General features: G+C 49.0%; 1 protein-coding gene across 1 annotated transcript in view; it reads left to right on the forward strand.

The window, feature by feature from the left end:
• kcnk18 (potassium channel, subfamily K, member 18) overlaps positions 1-12471 on the forward strand; it is a gene marked incomplete at its 3' end in the record, with an annotated part of 13589 nt that extends 1118 nt beyond the window's left edge. The window contains exon 3 of the mRNA XM_080507363.1: positions 11636-12471. Coding sequence (XP_080363489.1) covers positions 11636-12471 — 836 coding nt within the window. The remainder of the gene's footprint in view (positions 1-11635) is intronic.
• Between the last annotated feature and the right edge of the window lie 1461 nt (positions 12472-13932).

The raw sequence follows: 13932 nt of genomic DNA on the forward strand, positions 1-13932 counted from the left end.
GTGGCTCAGCAGCAGCAGTCGGGAAGCTTCTATAGACATTAATGTAAATGTAATGAAACCATCCTGTTACAACTGTGAGGCTATTGTCAGCAGTGACCGGTGAGGAGAGGTGATGCTCTTTCTCCCCACCTGTTAGTGGGACGGAAGGATCAGGCAGGACGTCAACACTTCAGAGTCTTCAGAGTTCATGTGTTTGGTGATGGACCGGTCCGGTCCAGTCTGGACCTGAAGCATACACAAGGGGTCCAAGCGAAGAGTCCTGAAGGAGCCCACAGGACATTGGTAATCTGTCATATTCAAAGTTTCCAATGCTTACAAAATAACTTTGCTCCTCCAAGTCGGACTTAAACCATTGCATTATTTTGCCATTTTGTCCAACCCACGTTTGTAATCTGTGGAACAAAACCTTCTGGTCCACAGCGTCTAATGTAGAACTTAGAGCCAATAGAATGGGAACAGATACTTTTCCTGAATCAGTGTTCTACCTTATGTCATTCATCATTTTGATAAGAGCAGTGATGCTCTGATGAGAACGAAAGCCTGACTGAAATTGATCCAAAATGTAGTTGAAAGTTAAGAATTGACTCAGTTGGTTGACGACGACCTTCTCAAAGATCTTGGCCATGAATGGCAGGTTGCTGGTTGGTCTATAGTTGTCCAGCAGAGTGTTCTCTTTGATTATTAATGATAGAGAGGATAGAACTGATTATTAATGAAACGACGTACCAAGCAGAGACATAAACAAACACCCCTTTAAAATATTTACGTTTTTCACACCTTCAAATAACTTGTCCGCACAGTGGTCAGTGCTACTGATTAAATAGTCAGAGAACATGTTTCCTTTCTCTTCTATTTCCATCATCTTGTCTGTTTCAGGAACTCTTACGCTTCTTAAAAGCCCTCCTCACTACTTTTAGTGGTTTTCCACCTTAGGAGCTCTCTTAGGGCTCAAGATGCTTTGTGAATTGCTTTTATCTTAGTCAGGAAAAATTCTAAGAAAAGTCGTCAGATTTTTCGTCAGAGTGACATCACTAAGAGCTACTTTTTGCCTTAGGATGCTTCGTGAATACAAACATAGGAGCACAGAGGGTTTTTTTCCTGTCTTGCCCTCTCTAACAACCAATCACAGCTTTCAGCAGACTGCATCACACATAGCAACGGGTTGACCAACCTCCTCACCAAGATCAATGTTGGCGTCAACTCATTGCTAAGACTTACTCTTGGACACTTCCTGAGTCACCTTTAAGGTAAGAAAGAATTCCTTGCTAATGAACTTTTGGGCTAAGATAGGAGCTCCCTGAGACGGGAACACGGGCACAGGACCTCAGGACCAGTGGCACAATTAGCTCTGGGCGAGGTGGGCGGCTTTCCACTGCACAATGCAGTGCTGAAGTATTGGGGGGGCTGGTGGGTGGGGACCCCCAGACCCAATCCTGTTGCGTGGTCCCACGTCAAGACAGTGCCATTAATATGTAGGTGGGGTTGTGAACGACGCAGGTGTGTGTCGGGTGAAGAACACGCCTACAACCACAGCTCAAGCAGTCGTCGGAGCTGCAGTTGTGAGATTAGTTTTCTCCCTGTGAACGGCAGCGTCCAGCTCCTGCTGAAGCTCCGCCTCCCCTCAGGGACTGGACACTCAGACAAGGAGTCTGTCCTCACCTGTCCAGGTGAACCTGTCCTCACCTGTCAAACCGAAACCGTCCCGTTGTACCTGTCGTCGTGAGGTGGTTGGCACTGGGCCCAATGGTCGAAGATGGATGGATGGATGGTTCAAGTGTAGAAATTCACAAGAGGACACTTACTGCATTTTCTCATTAAGCGTCCGTCCTATTCTGAGTTTGAATGACATCAGGCTAAATGAAACGTTTTGTTAGTGCAGTTTTGAAGTGGAGAAAACATTTTTCGTTGTTTTCATACTTCTTTCCACTAAAACGTGAATGTAAGGTCTTCTTTATTAACTTGTTTAATGTGAGAGGTGTGACGCTGCTGCTCTTCTTCAACAGCATTCAGGGAATTGAACCAACAGCAGAAGGTTGCAATGAATGAAGAATAAAACCAGATTAGACCAGAGAGCATCCGTCTCCAGTCACGGCTGCATCATCTGGTTCGACCTCCAGGGGGCTCTACTGTGTCTCAGATAAATGCATTCAGAATGATGAGGCTGACTTCTCTCAGCATTAGCATGAGCAGCTGAAGCCTGAACAAAGATATCCTGGGTTGACGTGGAGATGGTGACAGAACTGATTCTTCTTTTTGAGGCGTGGTGAGGAACTATTTAGTAACTGAGAAGACACAGTGCTGTGGTTTTGAGGTTGACTCTTTGAAGCAGGACTGCGGCTGCTTTCCAGGAGTTCCAGAGGTGTGCTCTGTGGGGGGTCTGCAGGCTCTTGAAACATCAGCACAATCTGGTTTGGTATTCTCGTCATGTTTTCATCAATCAGATTCACCTGTGGTGTGCAGGTTGATCAACAAAATGATCAGAACTTCTGAAACTGAATGTGGCACTTTCAAGATAAATTTGTGCGTTAAGACGATCAATCCTGAGACATTTATTATCAAATAGTGAAATATTGTCACGTAATCATCACAGATTTAGAGGCTTGGGTCTTTGCAGCTTTTTTCTCAATGAACTTCTTATTCATTTACTCTGTAATTGTAGTATGAATAAAAAGCAACTGATTTAATTCAGGTTTTACAACAACAATGGAGCAAATACTTCTGATTTTACAAATCACTCAAACAATATTCTGGAACAATCCACAAGCTCCAGTCGCCAAGTACACTGGATCGCTGCAGCCTGAAAACAGCCTCTGTCACGACAATAACTTGATTTAAATTCCTCATAATGTGCATTTCCTCCTAATCTGACTGTAACGATGAAATACTCCTGATCCCGCAGGGATGTGAGCGGAAACAAGCCAGCAGAAAAGCTTTGCTCATTAACATGGAGATCTTTTGAAGTGACACAGTGAGACACACCATCACACAGTCACAATACAGTCTTATTGTAGAACAGGGGTCTCCCGGGCCTGGAGGGACCAGGTCCTGCAGGTTTAGCTCCTCCTGGTCCTGGAGGGACCAGGTCCTGCAGGTTTTAGTCTCTCCCTGCTTCAGCAGACCTGAATCTAATGATGATGTCATCACCAAGGTTGTGAAGGAGCCCAATAAGGAGCCTTCATTACAATCAGGTGTGTTGAACTGGGAGGAGCTAAACCTGCAGGACCTGGGCCCTCCAGGACCAGGAGGAGCTAAACCTGCAGGACCTGGGCCCTCCAGGACCAGGAGGAGCTAAACCTGCAGGACCTGAGTCTCCAGGACCTGGAGGAGCTAAACCTGCAGGACCTGAGTCCTCCAGGACCAGGAGGAGCTAAACCTGCAGGACCTGAGTCCTCCAGGACCAGGACGAGCTAAACCTGCAGGACCTGAGTCCTCCAGGACCAGGAGGAGCTAAACCTGCAGTACCTGAGTCCTCCAGGACCAGGACGAGCTAAACCTGCAGGACCTGAGTCCTCCAGGACCAGGAGGAGCTAAACCTGCAGTACCTGAGTCCTCCAGGACCAGGAGGAGCTAAACCTGCAGGACCTGAGTCCTCCAGGACCAGGAGGAGCTAAACCTGCAGGACCTGGGCCCTCCAGGACCAGGAGGAGCTAAACCTGCAGGACCTGAGTCCTCCAGGACCAGGAGGAGCTAAACCTGCAGGACCTGAGTCCTCCAGGACCAGGAGGAGCTAAACCTGCAGGACCTGGGCCCTCCAGGACCAGGAGGAGCTAAACCTGCAGGACCTGGGCCCTCCAGGACCAGGAGGAGCTAAACCTGCAGGACCTGAGTCCTCCAGGACCTGGAGGAGCTAAACCTGCAGGACCTGAGTCCTCCAGGACCAGGACGAGCTAAACCTGCAGGACCTGAGTCCTCCAGGACCAGGAGGAGCTAAACCTGCAGTACCTGAGTCCTCCAGGACCAGGAGGAGCTAAACCTGCAGGACCTGAGTCCTCCAGGACCAGGAGGAGCTAAACCTGCAGGACCTGGGCCCTCCAGGACCAGGAGGAGCTAAACCTGCAGGACCTGAGTCCTCCAGGACCAGGAGGAGCTAAACCTGCAGGACCTGGGCCCTCCAGGACCAGGAGGAGCTAAACCTGCAGGACCTGAGTCCTCCAGGACCAGGAGGAGCTATACCTGCAGGACCTGGGCCCTCCAGGACCAGGAGGAGCTAAACCTGCAGGACCTGGGCCCTCCAGGACCAGGAGGAGCTAAACCTGAAGGACCTGAGTCCTCCAGGACCAGGAGGAGCTAAACCTGCAGGACCTGGGCCCTCCAGGACCAGGAGGAGCTAAACCTGCAGGACAGGGGTCCTCCAGGACCAGGGTTGGAGACCCCTGGTCTCGTGTGTAGATACATTCCAGGCTAAATATGGCTGCTAAAATGAAGAATAAAGAATAAACAAATTACAAGAAGGAAATAGGGTTTGTCCACCGATATTAACCACGTTCTAGTTCAGTTCATAATGAGCACCGCCAAAGAACTGGTTCCAAGTGATCTCACTGATTGCACCAAAGTAGTGCCGGCAGGATCCAGGAACCAGGAGACGGACTGTAACAGTGGTTTGGACGGACTGTAACAGTGGTCTGGTCCAGGAACCAGGAGACAGACTGTAATAGTGGTTTGGTCCAGGAACCAGGAGACAGACTGTAACAGTGGTTTGGACCAGGAACCAGGAGACAGACTGTAACAATGGTTTGGTCCAGGAACCAGGAGACGGACTGTAACAGTGGTTTGGTCCAGGAACCAGGAGACGGACTGTAACAGTGGTTTGGACCAGGAACCAGGAGACGGACTGTAACAGTGGTTTGGTCCAGGAACCAGGAGACAGACTGTAATAGTGGTTTGGTCCAGGAACCAGGAGACGGACTGTAACAGTGGTTTGGACCAGGAACCAGGAGAAAAACTGTAACAGTGGTTTGGACCAGGAGACAGACTGTAATAGTGGTTTGGACCAGGAACCAGGAGACGGACTGTAATAGTGGTTTGGACCAGGAACCAGGAGACGGACTGTAACAGTGGTTTGGACATGGAGACAGACTGTAATAGTGGTTTGGACCAGGAACCAGGAGACGGACTGTAGCAGTAGTTTGGACCAGGAACCAAGAGACAGAATGTAGCAGTGGCTTGGACCAGGAACCAGGAGACGGACTGTAACAGTGGTTTGGACCAGGAGACAAACTGTAATAGTGGTTTGGACCAGGAACCAGGAGACGGACTGTAACAGTAGTTTGGACCAGGAACCAGGAGACAGAATGTAACAGTGGCTTGGACCAGGAACCAGGAGACGGACTGTAACAGTGGTTTGGACCAGGAACCAGGAGACGGACGGTAACAGTGGTTTGGTCCAGGAACCAGGAGACGGACTGTAACAGTGGTTTGGACCAGGAACCAGGAGACAGACTGTAACAGTGGTTTGGACCAGGAACCAGGAGACAGACTGTAACAGTAGTTTGGACCAGGAACCGGGAAACAGACTGTAACAGTGGTTTGGACCAGGAACCAGGAGACAGACTGTAACAGTGGTTTGGACCAGGAACCAAGAGACAGACTGTAATAGTGGTTTGGACCAGGAACCAGGAGACGGACTGTAACAGTGGTTTGGACCAGGAGACAAACTGTAATAGTGGTTTGGACCAGGAACCAGGAGACGGACTGTAACAGTAGTTTGGACCAGGAACCAGGAGACAGAATGTAACAGTGGCTTGGACCAGGAACCAGGAGACGGACTGTAACAGTGGTTTGGACCAGGAACCAGGAGACGGACGGTAACAGTGGTTTGGTCCAGGAACCAGGAGACGGACTGTAACAGTGGTTTGGACCAGGAACCAGGAGACAGACTGTAACAGTGGTTTGGACCAGGAACCAGGAGACAGACTGTAACAGTAGTTTGGACCAGGAACCGGGAAACAGACTGTAACAGTGGTTTGGACCAGGAACCAGGAGACAGACTGTAACAGTGGTTTGGACCAGGAACCAAGAGACAGACTGTAATAGTGGTTTGGACCAGGAACCAGGAGACGGACTGTAACAGTGGTTTGGTCCAGGAACCAGGAGACGGACTGTAACAGTGGTTTGGACCAGGAACCAGGAGACGGACTGTAACAGTGGTTTGGACCAGGAACCAGGAGACGGACTGTAACAGTGGTTTGGACCAGGAGACAGACTGTAATAGTGGTTTGGACCAGGAACCAGGAGACGGACTGTAACAGTGGTTTGGACCAGGGACCAGGAGACGGACTGTAACAGTGGTTTGGACAAGGAACCAGGAGACAGACTGTAACAGTGGTCTGGTCCAGGAGCCAGGAGACGGACTGTAATTGTGGTTTGGACCAGGAACCAGGAGACAGACTGTAACAGTGGTTTGGACATGGAGACAGACTGTAATAGTGGTTTGGACCAGGAACCAGGAGACGGACTGTAACAGTAGTTTGGACCAGGAACCAAGAGACAGAATGTAGCAGTGGCTTGGACCAGGAACCAGGAGACGGACTGTAACAGTGGTTTGGACCAGGAACCAGGAGACGGACGGTAACAGTAGTTTGGACCAGGAACGGGGAGACAGACTGTAGCAGTTGTTTGGACCAGGAACCAGGAGACAGGCTGTAACAGTGGTTTGGACCAGGAACCAGGAGACAGACTGTAACAGTGGTTTGGACCAGGAACCAGGAGACAGACTGTAACAGTGGTTTGGACTATGAACCAGGAGACAGACTGTAACAGTGGTTTGGACCAGGAGACAGACTGTAGCAGTGGTTTGGACTATGAACCAGGAGACAGACTGTAACAGTGGTTTGGACCAGGAGACAGACTGTAATAGTGGTTTGGACCAGGAACCAGGAGACAGACTGTAACAGTGGTTTGGACCAGGAGACAGACTGTAATAGTGGTTTGGACCAGGAACCAGGAGACGGACTGTAACAGTGGTTTGGACCAGGGACCAGGAGACGGACTGTAACAGTGGTTTGGACAAGGAACCAGGAGACAGACTGTAACAGTGGTCTGGTCCAGGAGCCAGGAGACGGACTGTAATAGTGGTTTGGACCAGGAACCAGGAGACGGACTGTAACAGTGGTTTGGACATGGAGACAGACTGTAATAGTGGTTTGGACCAGGAACCAGGAGACGGACTGTAACAGTAGTTTGGACCAGGAATCAGGAGACGGACTGTAACAGTGGTTTGGACCAGGAGACAAACTGTAATAGTGGTTTGGACCAGGAACCAGGAGACGGACTGTAACAGTAGTTTGGACCAGGAACCAGGAGACAGAATGTAGCAGTGGCTTGGACCAGGAACCAGGAGACGGACTGTAACAGTGGTTTGGACCAGGAACCAGGAGACGGACGGTAACAGTGGTTTGGTCCAGGAACCAGGAGACGGACTGTAACAGTGGTTTGGACCAGGAACCAGGAGACATACTGTAACAGTGGTTTGGACCAGGAGACAGACTGTAATAGTGGTTTGGACCAGGAACCAGGAGACGGACTGTAACAGTGGTTTGGACCAGGAACCAGGAGTCAGACTGTAACAGTGGTTTGGACCAGGAACCAGGAGACAGACTGTAACAGTAGTTTGGACCAGGAACCAGGAGACAGGCTGTAACAGTGGTTTGGACCAGGACCCAGGAGATAGACTGTAACAGTGGTTTGGACCAGGAGACAGACTGTAACAGTAGTTTGGACCAGGAACCAGGAGACAGACTGTAACAGTGGTTTGGACTATGAACCAGGAGACAGACTGTAACAGTGGTTTGGACCAGGAGACAGACTGTAGCAGTGGTTTGGACTAAGAACCAGGAGACAGACTGTAACAGTGGTTTGGACTATGAACCAGGAGACAGACTGTAACAGTGGTTTGGACCAGGAGACAGACTGTAGCAGTGGTTTGGACCAGGAACCAGGAGACAGACTGTAACAGTGGTTTGGACCAGGAACCAGGAGACAGACTGTAACAGTGGTTTGGACTATGAACCAGGAGACAGACTGTAACAGTGGTTTGGACCAGGAGACAGACTGTAGCAGTGGTTTGGACTAAGAACCAGAAGACAGACTGTAACAGTGGTTTGGACTATGAACCAGGAGACAGACTGTAACAGTGGTTTGGACCAGGAGACAGACTGTAGCAGTGGTTTGGACCAGGAACCAGGAGACAGACTGTAACAGTGGTTTGGACTAGGAACCAGGAGACAGACTGTAACAGTGGTTTGGACCAGGAGAGAGACTGTAGCAGTGGTTTGGACCAGGAACCAGGAGACAGACTGTAACAGTGGTTTGGACCAGGAACCAGGAGACAGACTGTAACAGTGGTTTGGACCAGGAAGCAGGAGACGGACTGTAACAGTGGTTTGGACCAGGAACCAGGAGACAGACTGTAACAGTGGTTTGGACCAGGAACCAGGAGACGGACTGTAACAGTAGTTTGGACCAGGTCACTCCATCTAGTCTGTCCTGAACCTCGGATTCAGACCAGAAACAGAAAACATCGAGTCTCGCCACGGCTCCGCGATCGCAGATTAAATGATCTCCTTCCCTCGTACTATTAACTTCAGGGAACAACTTCTTATAGTAATAATCCGTGGCAACAAGATCATTATGTTTTCTATAACCACTCTGGGGCTCCGTGTTGTAGATTTCAGAAAGCAGGTTCCGTCTCTCTTCCTCCTCACAGATAGTGATAACTTCAGAGATAACTCCTCTACTCTGACTCCACTCTGGCTCTACTCTGACTCTACTCTGGCTCTACTCTGGCTCCAATCTGGCTCTACTCTGGCTCTACTCTGGCTCTACTCTGGCTCCAATCTGGCTCTACTCTGGCTCTACTCTGACTCTACTCTGACTCTACTCTGGCTCTACTCTGACTCTACTCTGGCTCCAATCTGACTCTACTCTGGCTCTACTCTGGCTCCACTCTGACTCTACTCTGGCTCCAATCTGGCTCTACTCTGGCTCTACTCTGGCTCTACTCTGGCTCTACTCTAACTCTACTCTGGCTCTACTCTGGCTCTACTCTGGCTCCACTCTGGCTCCAATCTGGCTCTACTCTGGCTCTACTCTGACTCTACTCTGGCTCAAATCTGGCTCTACTCTGGCTCCACTCTGGCTCTACTCTGGCTCTACTCTGGCTCCAATCTGGCTCTACTCTGGCTCTACTCTGGCTCTACTCTGACTCTACTCTGGCTCCAATCTGGCTCTACTCTGGCTCTACTCTGGCTCTACTCTGACTCTACTCTGACTCTACTCTGGCTCTACTCTGGCTCCAATCTGGCTCTACTCTGGATCCAATCTGGCTCTACTCTGGCTCTACTCTGGCTCTACTCTGGCTCTACTCTGGCTCCAATCTGGCTCTACTCTGGCTCTACTCTGGCTCTGCTCTGGCTCCACTCTGGCTCCACTCTGGCTCAAATCTGGCTCTACTCTGGCTCAAATCTGGCTCTACTCTGGCTCCACTCTGGCTCTACTCTGGCTCTACTCTGGCTCCAATCTGGCTCTACTCTGGCTCTACTCTGGCTCTACTCTGACTCTACTCTGGCTCCAATCTGGCTCTACTCTGGCTCTACTCTGGCTCTACTCTGACTCTACTCTGACTCTACTCTGGCTCTACTCTGGCTCCAATCTGGCTCTACTCTGGATCCAATCTGGCTCTACTCTGGCTCTACTCTGGCTCTACTCTGGCTCTACTCTGGCTCCAATCTGGCTCTACTCTGGCTCTACTCTGGCTCTGCTCTGGCTCCACTCTGGCTCCAATCTGGCTCTACTCTGGCTCTACTCTGGCTCTGCTCTGGCTCCACTCTGGCTCCACTCTGGCTCCACTCTGGCTCTACTCTGGCTCCACTCTGGCTCTACTCTGGCTCTACTCTGGCTCTACTCTGGCTCCAATCTGGCTCTACTCTGGATCCAATCTGGCTCTACTCTGGCTCTACTCTGGCTCTACTCTGGCTCTACTCTGGCTCCAATCTGGCTCTACTCTGGCTCTACTCTGGCTCTGCTCTGGCTCAACTCTGGCTCCAATCTGGCTCTACTCTGGCTCTGCTCTGGCTCCACTCTGGCTCCACTCTGGCTCCACTCTGGCTCCACTCTGGCTCTACTCTGGCTCTACTCTGGCTCCAATCTGGCTCTACTCTGGCTCTGCTCTGGCTCTGCTCTGGCTCCACTCTGGCTCCGCTCTGGCTCCGCTCTGGCTCCACTCTGGCTCTACTCTGGCTCCACTCCGGCTCTACTCCGGCTCTACTCTGGTCCAGCAACAATGTAGTTCGATCTTAGCACCAGTTTAGCTCCTGGTCGGTCGGAGCCTTGGTGGTGGAAAGACAAAGAACTGGTGCTAAATCTGGATCTGGACCAGAACTAGAACCTGGTTCTTCCTGTAGAAAAAGAGGCATCTGACGACAAGAGAGTGTAAATAGATTTCTCCCACCTGGCACTCTTCCACTGCATGAGCCTTCCCCTGAGTTCTTTACAGTTTAATCACACCCACTCATTCACACACCAACAGAGGCAGCGACCCCTCAAGGCGTCCGACCTGTCGGGACCAGTCTGCTTGGACAGTAAGAGAAGGGAATCCAATTGAGAACCTTCCAATTGAGAAATGGCCGCTCGGCCAGCTGAGCCACAGTCGCCCCTTTTCCAGAGCAGAGCAGTTTTCACATGATGGCAGAAAACTTGTAGTTTATAGATGTTAGAGGCAGGCTGGGCTCTGTGCTGCTGAGTCAGACAGAACGTTTGTTCTTTCTTGATATGGCAACACTCCGTCGCTGATCAAAGATGGCATGGTGAGAGAATGGTGGTGATGTCTTTAGTCTGGTCCTACGTCGTACTGAGACCGGTTCAAGGACAGTTGTTGTTTGTGGGATGTATGAAAATCACTTTGCATATTTCACTTCAAACATCTAAAGGCCATGAGGGCAAGGCTCCCGTCATGCTCCACTTTCTGTTTCATGAAATGAAACGCCTGTGATGTTTTATTCTTACGCTATCTTGTTGATTCAAGTACATTGTGAGCAGCTTGTTTTCATTGTATACCACCTGTACACACTGGCCCAAGCTCACAGATACAAGCCAGTCAAAAAGGCAGTGTGTGGTGGGAGGGATTATGGCTGTCAGCCTCACCTTTACAGTACATTCTTTCTCACATTAGTGAGATCATCCTCAACAGAAAAGCAAACTGAGGGTACATCCACATGATGAAATAAACAATCCTTTTTCCTGCTCATAAACCTCGATACAAGTCTAGTTCCATAGGTGTATGGCCACGCTCTTTCTGCTGATAGCGTCATGTAACTTCTGTAGCTCGACTGGAGCTTGTCGTCTCTGATTGTTGTGGTTATTTGATGACATCATGGACCGCGGCGGGGTGCCGTCTACACCCCGGGGGGGTTTAAATTTCCCCACTCTGGGACCCGTGTTCCAAAAAAACCTGTTTTCACACTTCTTAGTTTAGGTTTAGGTGAAGCGGTTTCCTGGTGTGGATGGGCCCTGAGGGAGATTTCATCAATTCATCCAATTCAAGGTGGTAGTACACACACACACACACACACACACACACAAACACACACACACACACACACACAAACACAGTATTAACCAGTAGGTGTTGTTGTTGCAGGCTATGGAGAGATCTATCCAGTGACCCTACCTGGTAAGGTGGTGTGTGTCTTGTACGCCATGGTGGGCATCCCTCTCATGCTCCTGGTTATTCTCGACGTGGGAGACTTCCTCGCCATAGTGATGTCCCGTGCCTACATCCGCCTTCATTCCCTTTTCAAAACACTGCGCTCGCACGCCTGGTCACCCTGGAAGTCTGAGCAGAGGGCAGCAGACTCCGCCCACCGGACCTTGGAGGACGGGACCTTCGTCTTCAGGCACGACGTTGTGATCCGTGAGCCCATGGACATCCGGCAGGTGATGCGTAGCCAAGCGGACGTACGGAGCAAATCCATCCACCTCCAAAACAACAAAGAGATCTTTGAGAAGATTTTGGCCAGGGAGAACTTTTTTAGGAAGAGCCCCTTGCTCAGGACCATCTCCTGCCCGGAGCTGGACCGGCTGCCGCGGCCGCCCGAAGGGTTTGCCATATGGGACTTCACGGGGTTGGGGGATGGCATGGAGATGCTGGATGTTCCCTTCATACTCATTCTTTTCATTGTATTTGCATATATTTGCTTTGGTGGTTTGATTCTGCCAATATGGGAAACTGAATTCAAAGGCTTTGACCCCTACTACTTCTGCTTCATCACGCTCACCACCATCGGCTTCGGCGACATCGTCCCCAACCACCCCAACTACTTCATGATCACCTCTCTGTTTATCATTGTTGGCATGGCCATCATGTCCATGGCCTTCAAGTTGAGCCAGACTCGGATTGTGAGCTGTTACCGCCAGTGCATCAAGTTCATCAGCAGAGGAAATGTGGAGACTTTTAAAGGTGAGCTGTACGGCTGAGTCACCAGGAGACCCTGGCGTGTCGGAGCTTGTGCAGTGTCGTGTGTGTGCTGCTTGTCTGGTTAGAAGCATGGTCAAATTGAAAGGTGTGCATGTGCCAAACACTTTCAGCCAGTAAAGAAAGCTGTCGTTTCTCATTGTGCTCACCTGGACACAGTATTCAAAGCGCTGATGCTGCTCGTGTAACAATGACTCACGCTTCTTTTTAGGGCTTCTTCCTGAACTCCAACATGTTTGGTAAAAACCACGATTTATTTGGATGTCGTGACTTAAATGAACAAAATAAGAAAACAGTGAAAGATGAAGAATGCCTTATAACTACATGGAACAGGGATACATGGAATATTAACTTATATATGTATATATGTTACATGAATACTGGCCCTATTGACTAGTTCATTACTACAATATACTCTGAACAGATGGAACATATGATAAAGGAAAGAAACATACTCTACACTCCACTCCCCCTCCCAACAAAATGTAAAAAAAATACCATCAAACTCTATTGTCCTTGGTTTTTATTGGTTTTGTGTGTAGTTGAGTTTTTGTTTATTTTAATGTTTTTTTGCATGTGTGTGTATTTCTTTTTGTCAACCATGTAATCATGAAAAACCTGTAACAAAAATAAAGTTAAAAAAATTTAAGAAACATGTTCAGAGTGTGTTAAACTGAGCTCGGGTATCTGGTAAAAATTAAGTTAATTCATGCACGTGTTGGATAATGTCAACATTTCTTTTCACCCACAGCTTGTAGCAGAATACTCAACATTGTCGTCACATCACAAAGGAAATTCTACTGAGTGAAAGAGGTTTTTAGAACTGAAATATAGAAATGTAACACATATGCAGGTCATATTTATATATGGCCATAGTTAACATTTCTCATTGTTTAGCTTTCTGGTGAAGCATCTGTTTTCTACAAACAATAAAATCACAGTATTTTATTTCTATGAAAAGTAAAGACAATGTTGAGTCACCTTGTTGATTGGAGCCACAGGTTGTTCCAGAGCCTGTCGGTCTGTAAGGCCAGGCCGGGTTCTTCTCAAACTGAAATCTGTCAATCTGATGCTTCCTCAACAAATGAAGGCACATACCGTTGTATGTGATGATGGTATACAAACACAACTGAATAATGACTAATAATTTAATGTGTAAATGTACTTTTCAAAGTGTTGAAGGATGAGTCCGTGCCTTCATGTTTCACGTTGAGTGGTAATGTACGGCTGAGTGCTGGACTTCCTTACCTTGTGAACATTATCAGATCGTAGTGTTCACAGCTGATCACATTCACATAGAATGAAAAGCATCAGTCCTGCCAGTTGAAGGGTTGAAATGTCAATCAAAGAAGTCTCAAAGAACTGCAAACACTGAAATGGTTGGGCTAATGGTTTTGCATTCCACTTTTTTTACATTCCACAGGCCTCAATCAAACAACCTGATCAACTCTATGTGAAGGAGA

The sequence above is a fragment of the Blennius ocellaris genome, assembly GCF_963422515.1.
Source record: "Blennius ocellaris genome assembly, chromosome: 13".
In the NCBI taxonomy this organism is placed as follows: Eukaryota; Metazoa; Chordata; class Actinopteri; order Blenniiformes; family Blenniidae; genus Blennius; species Blennius ocellaris.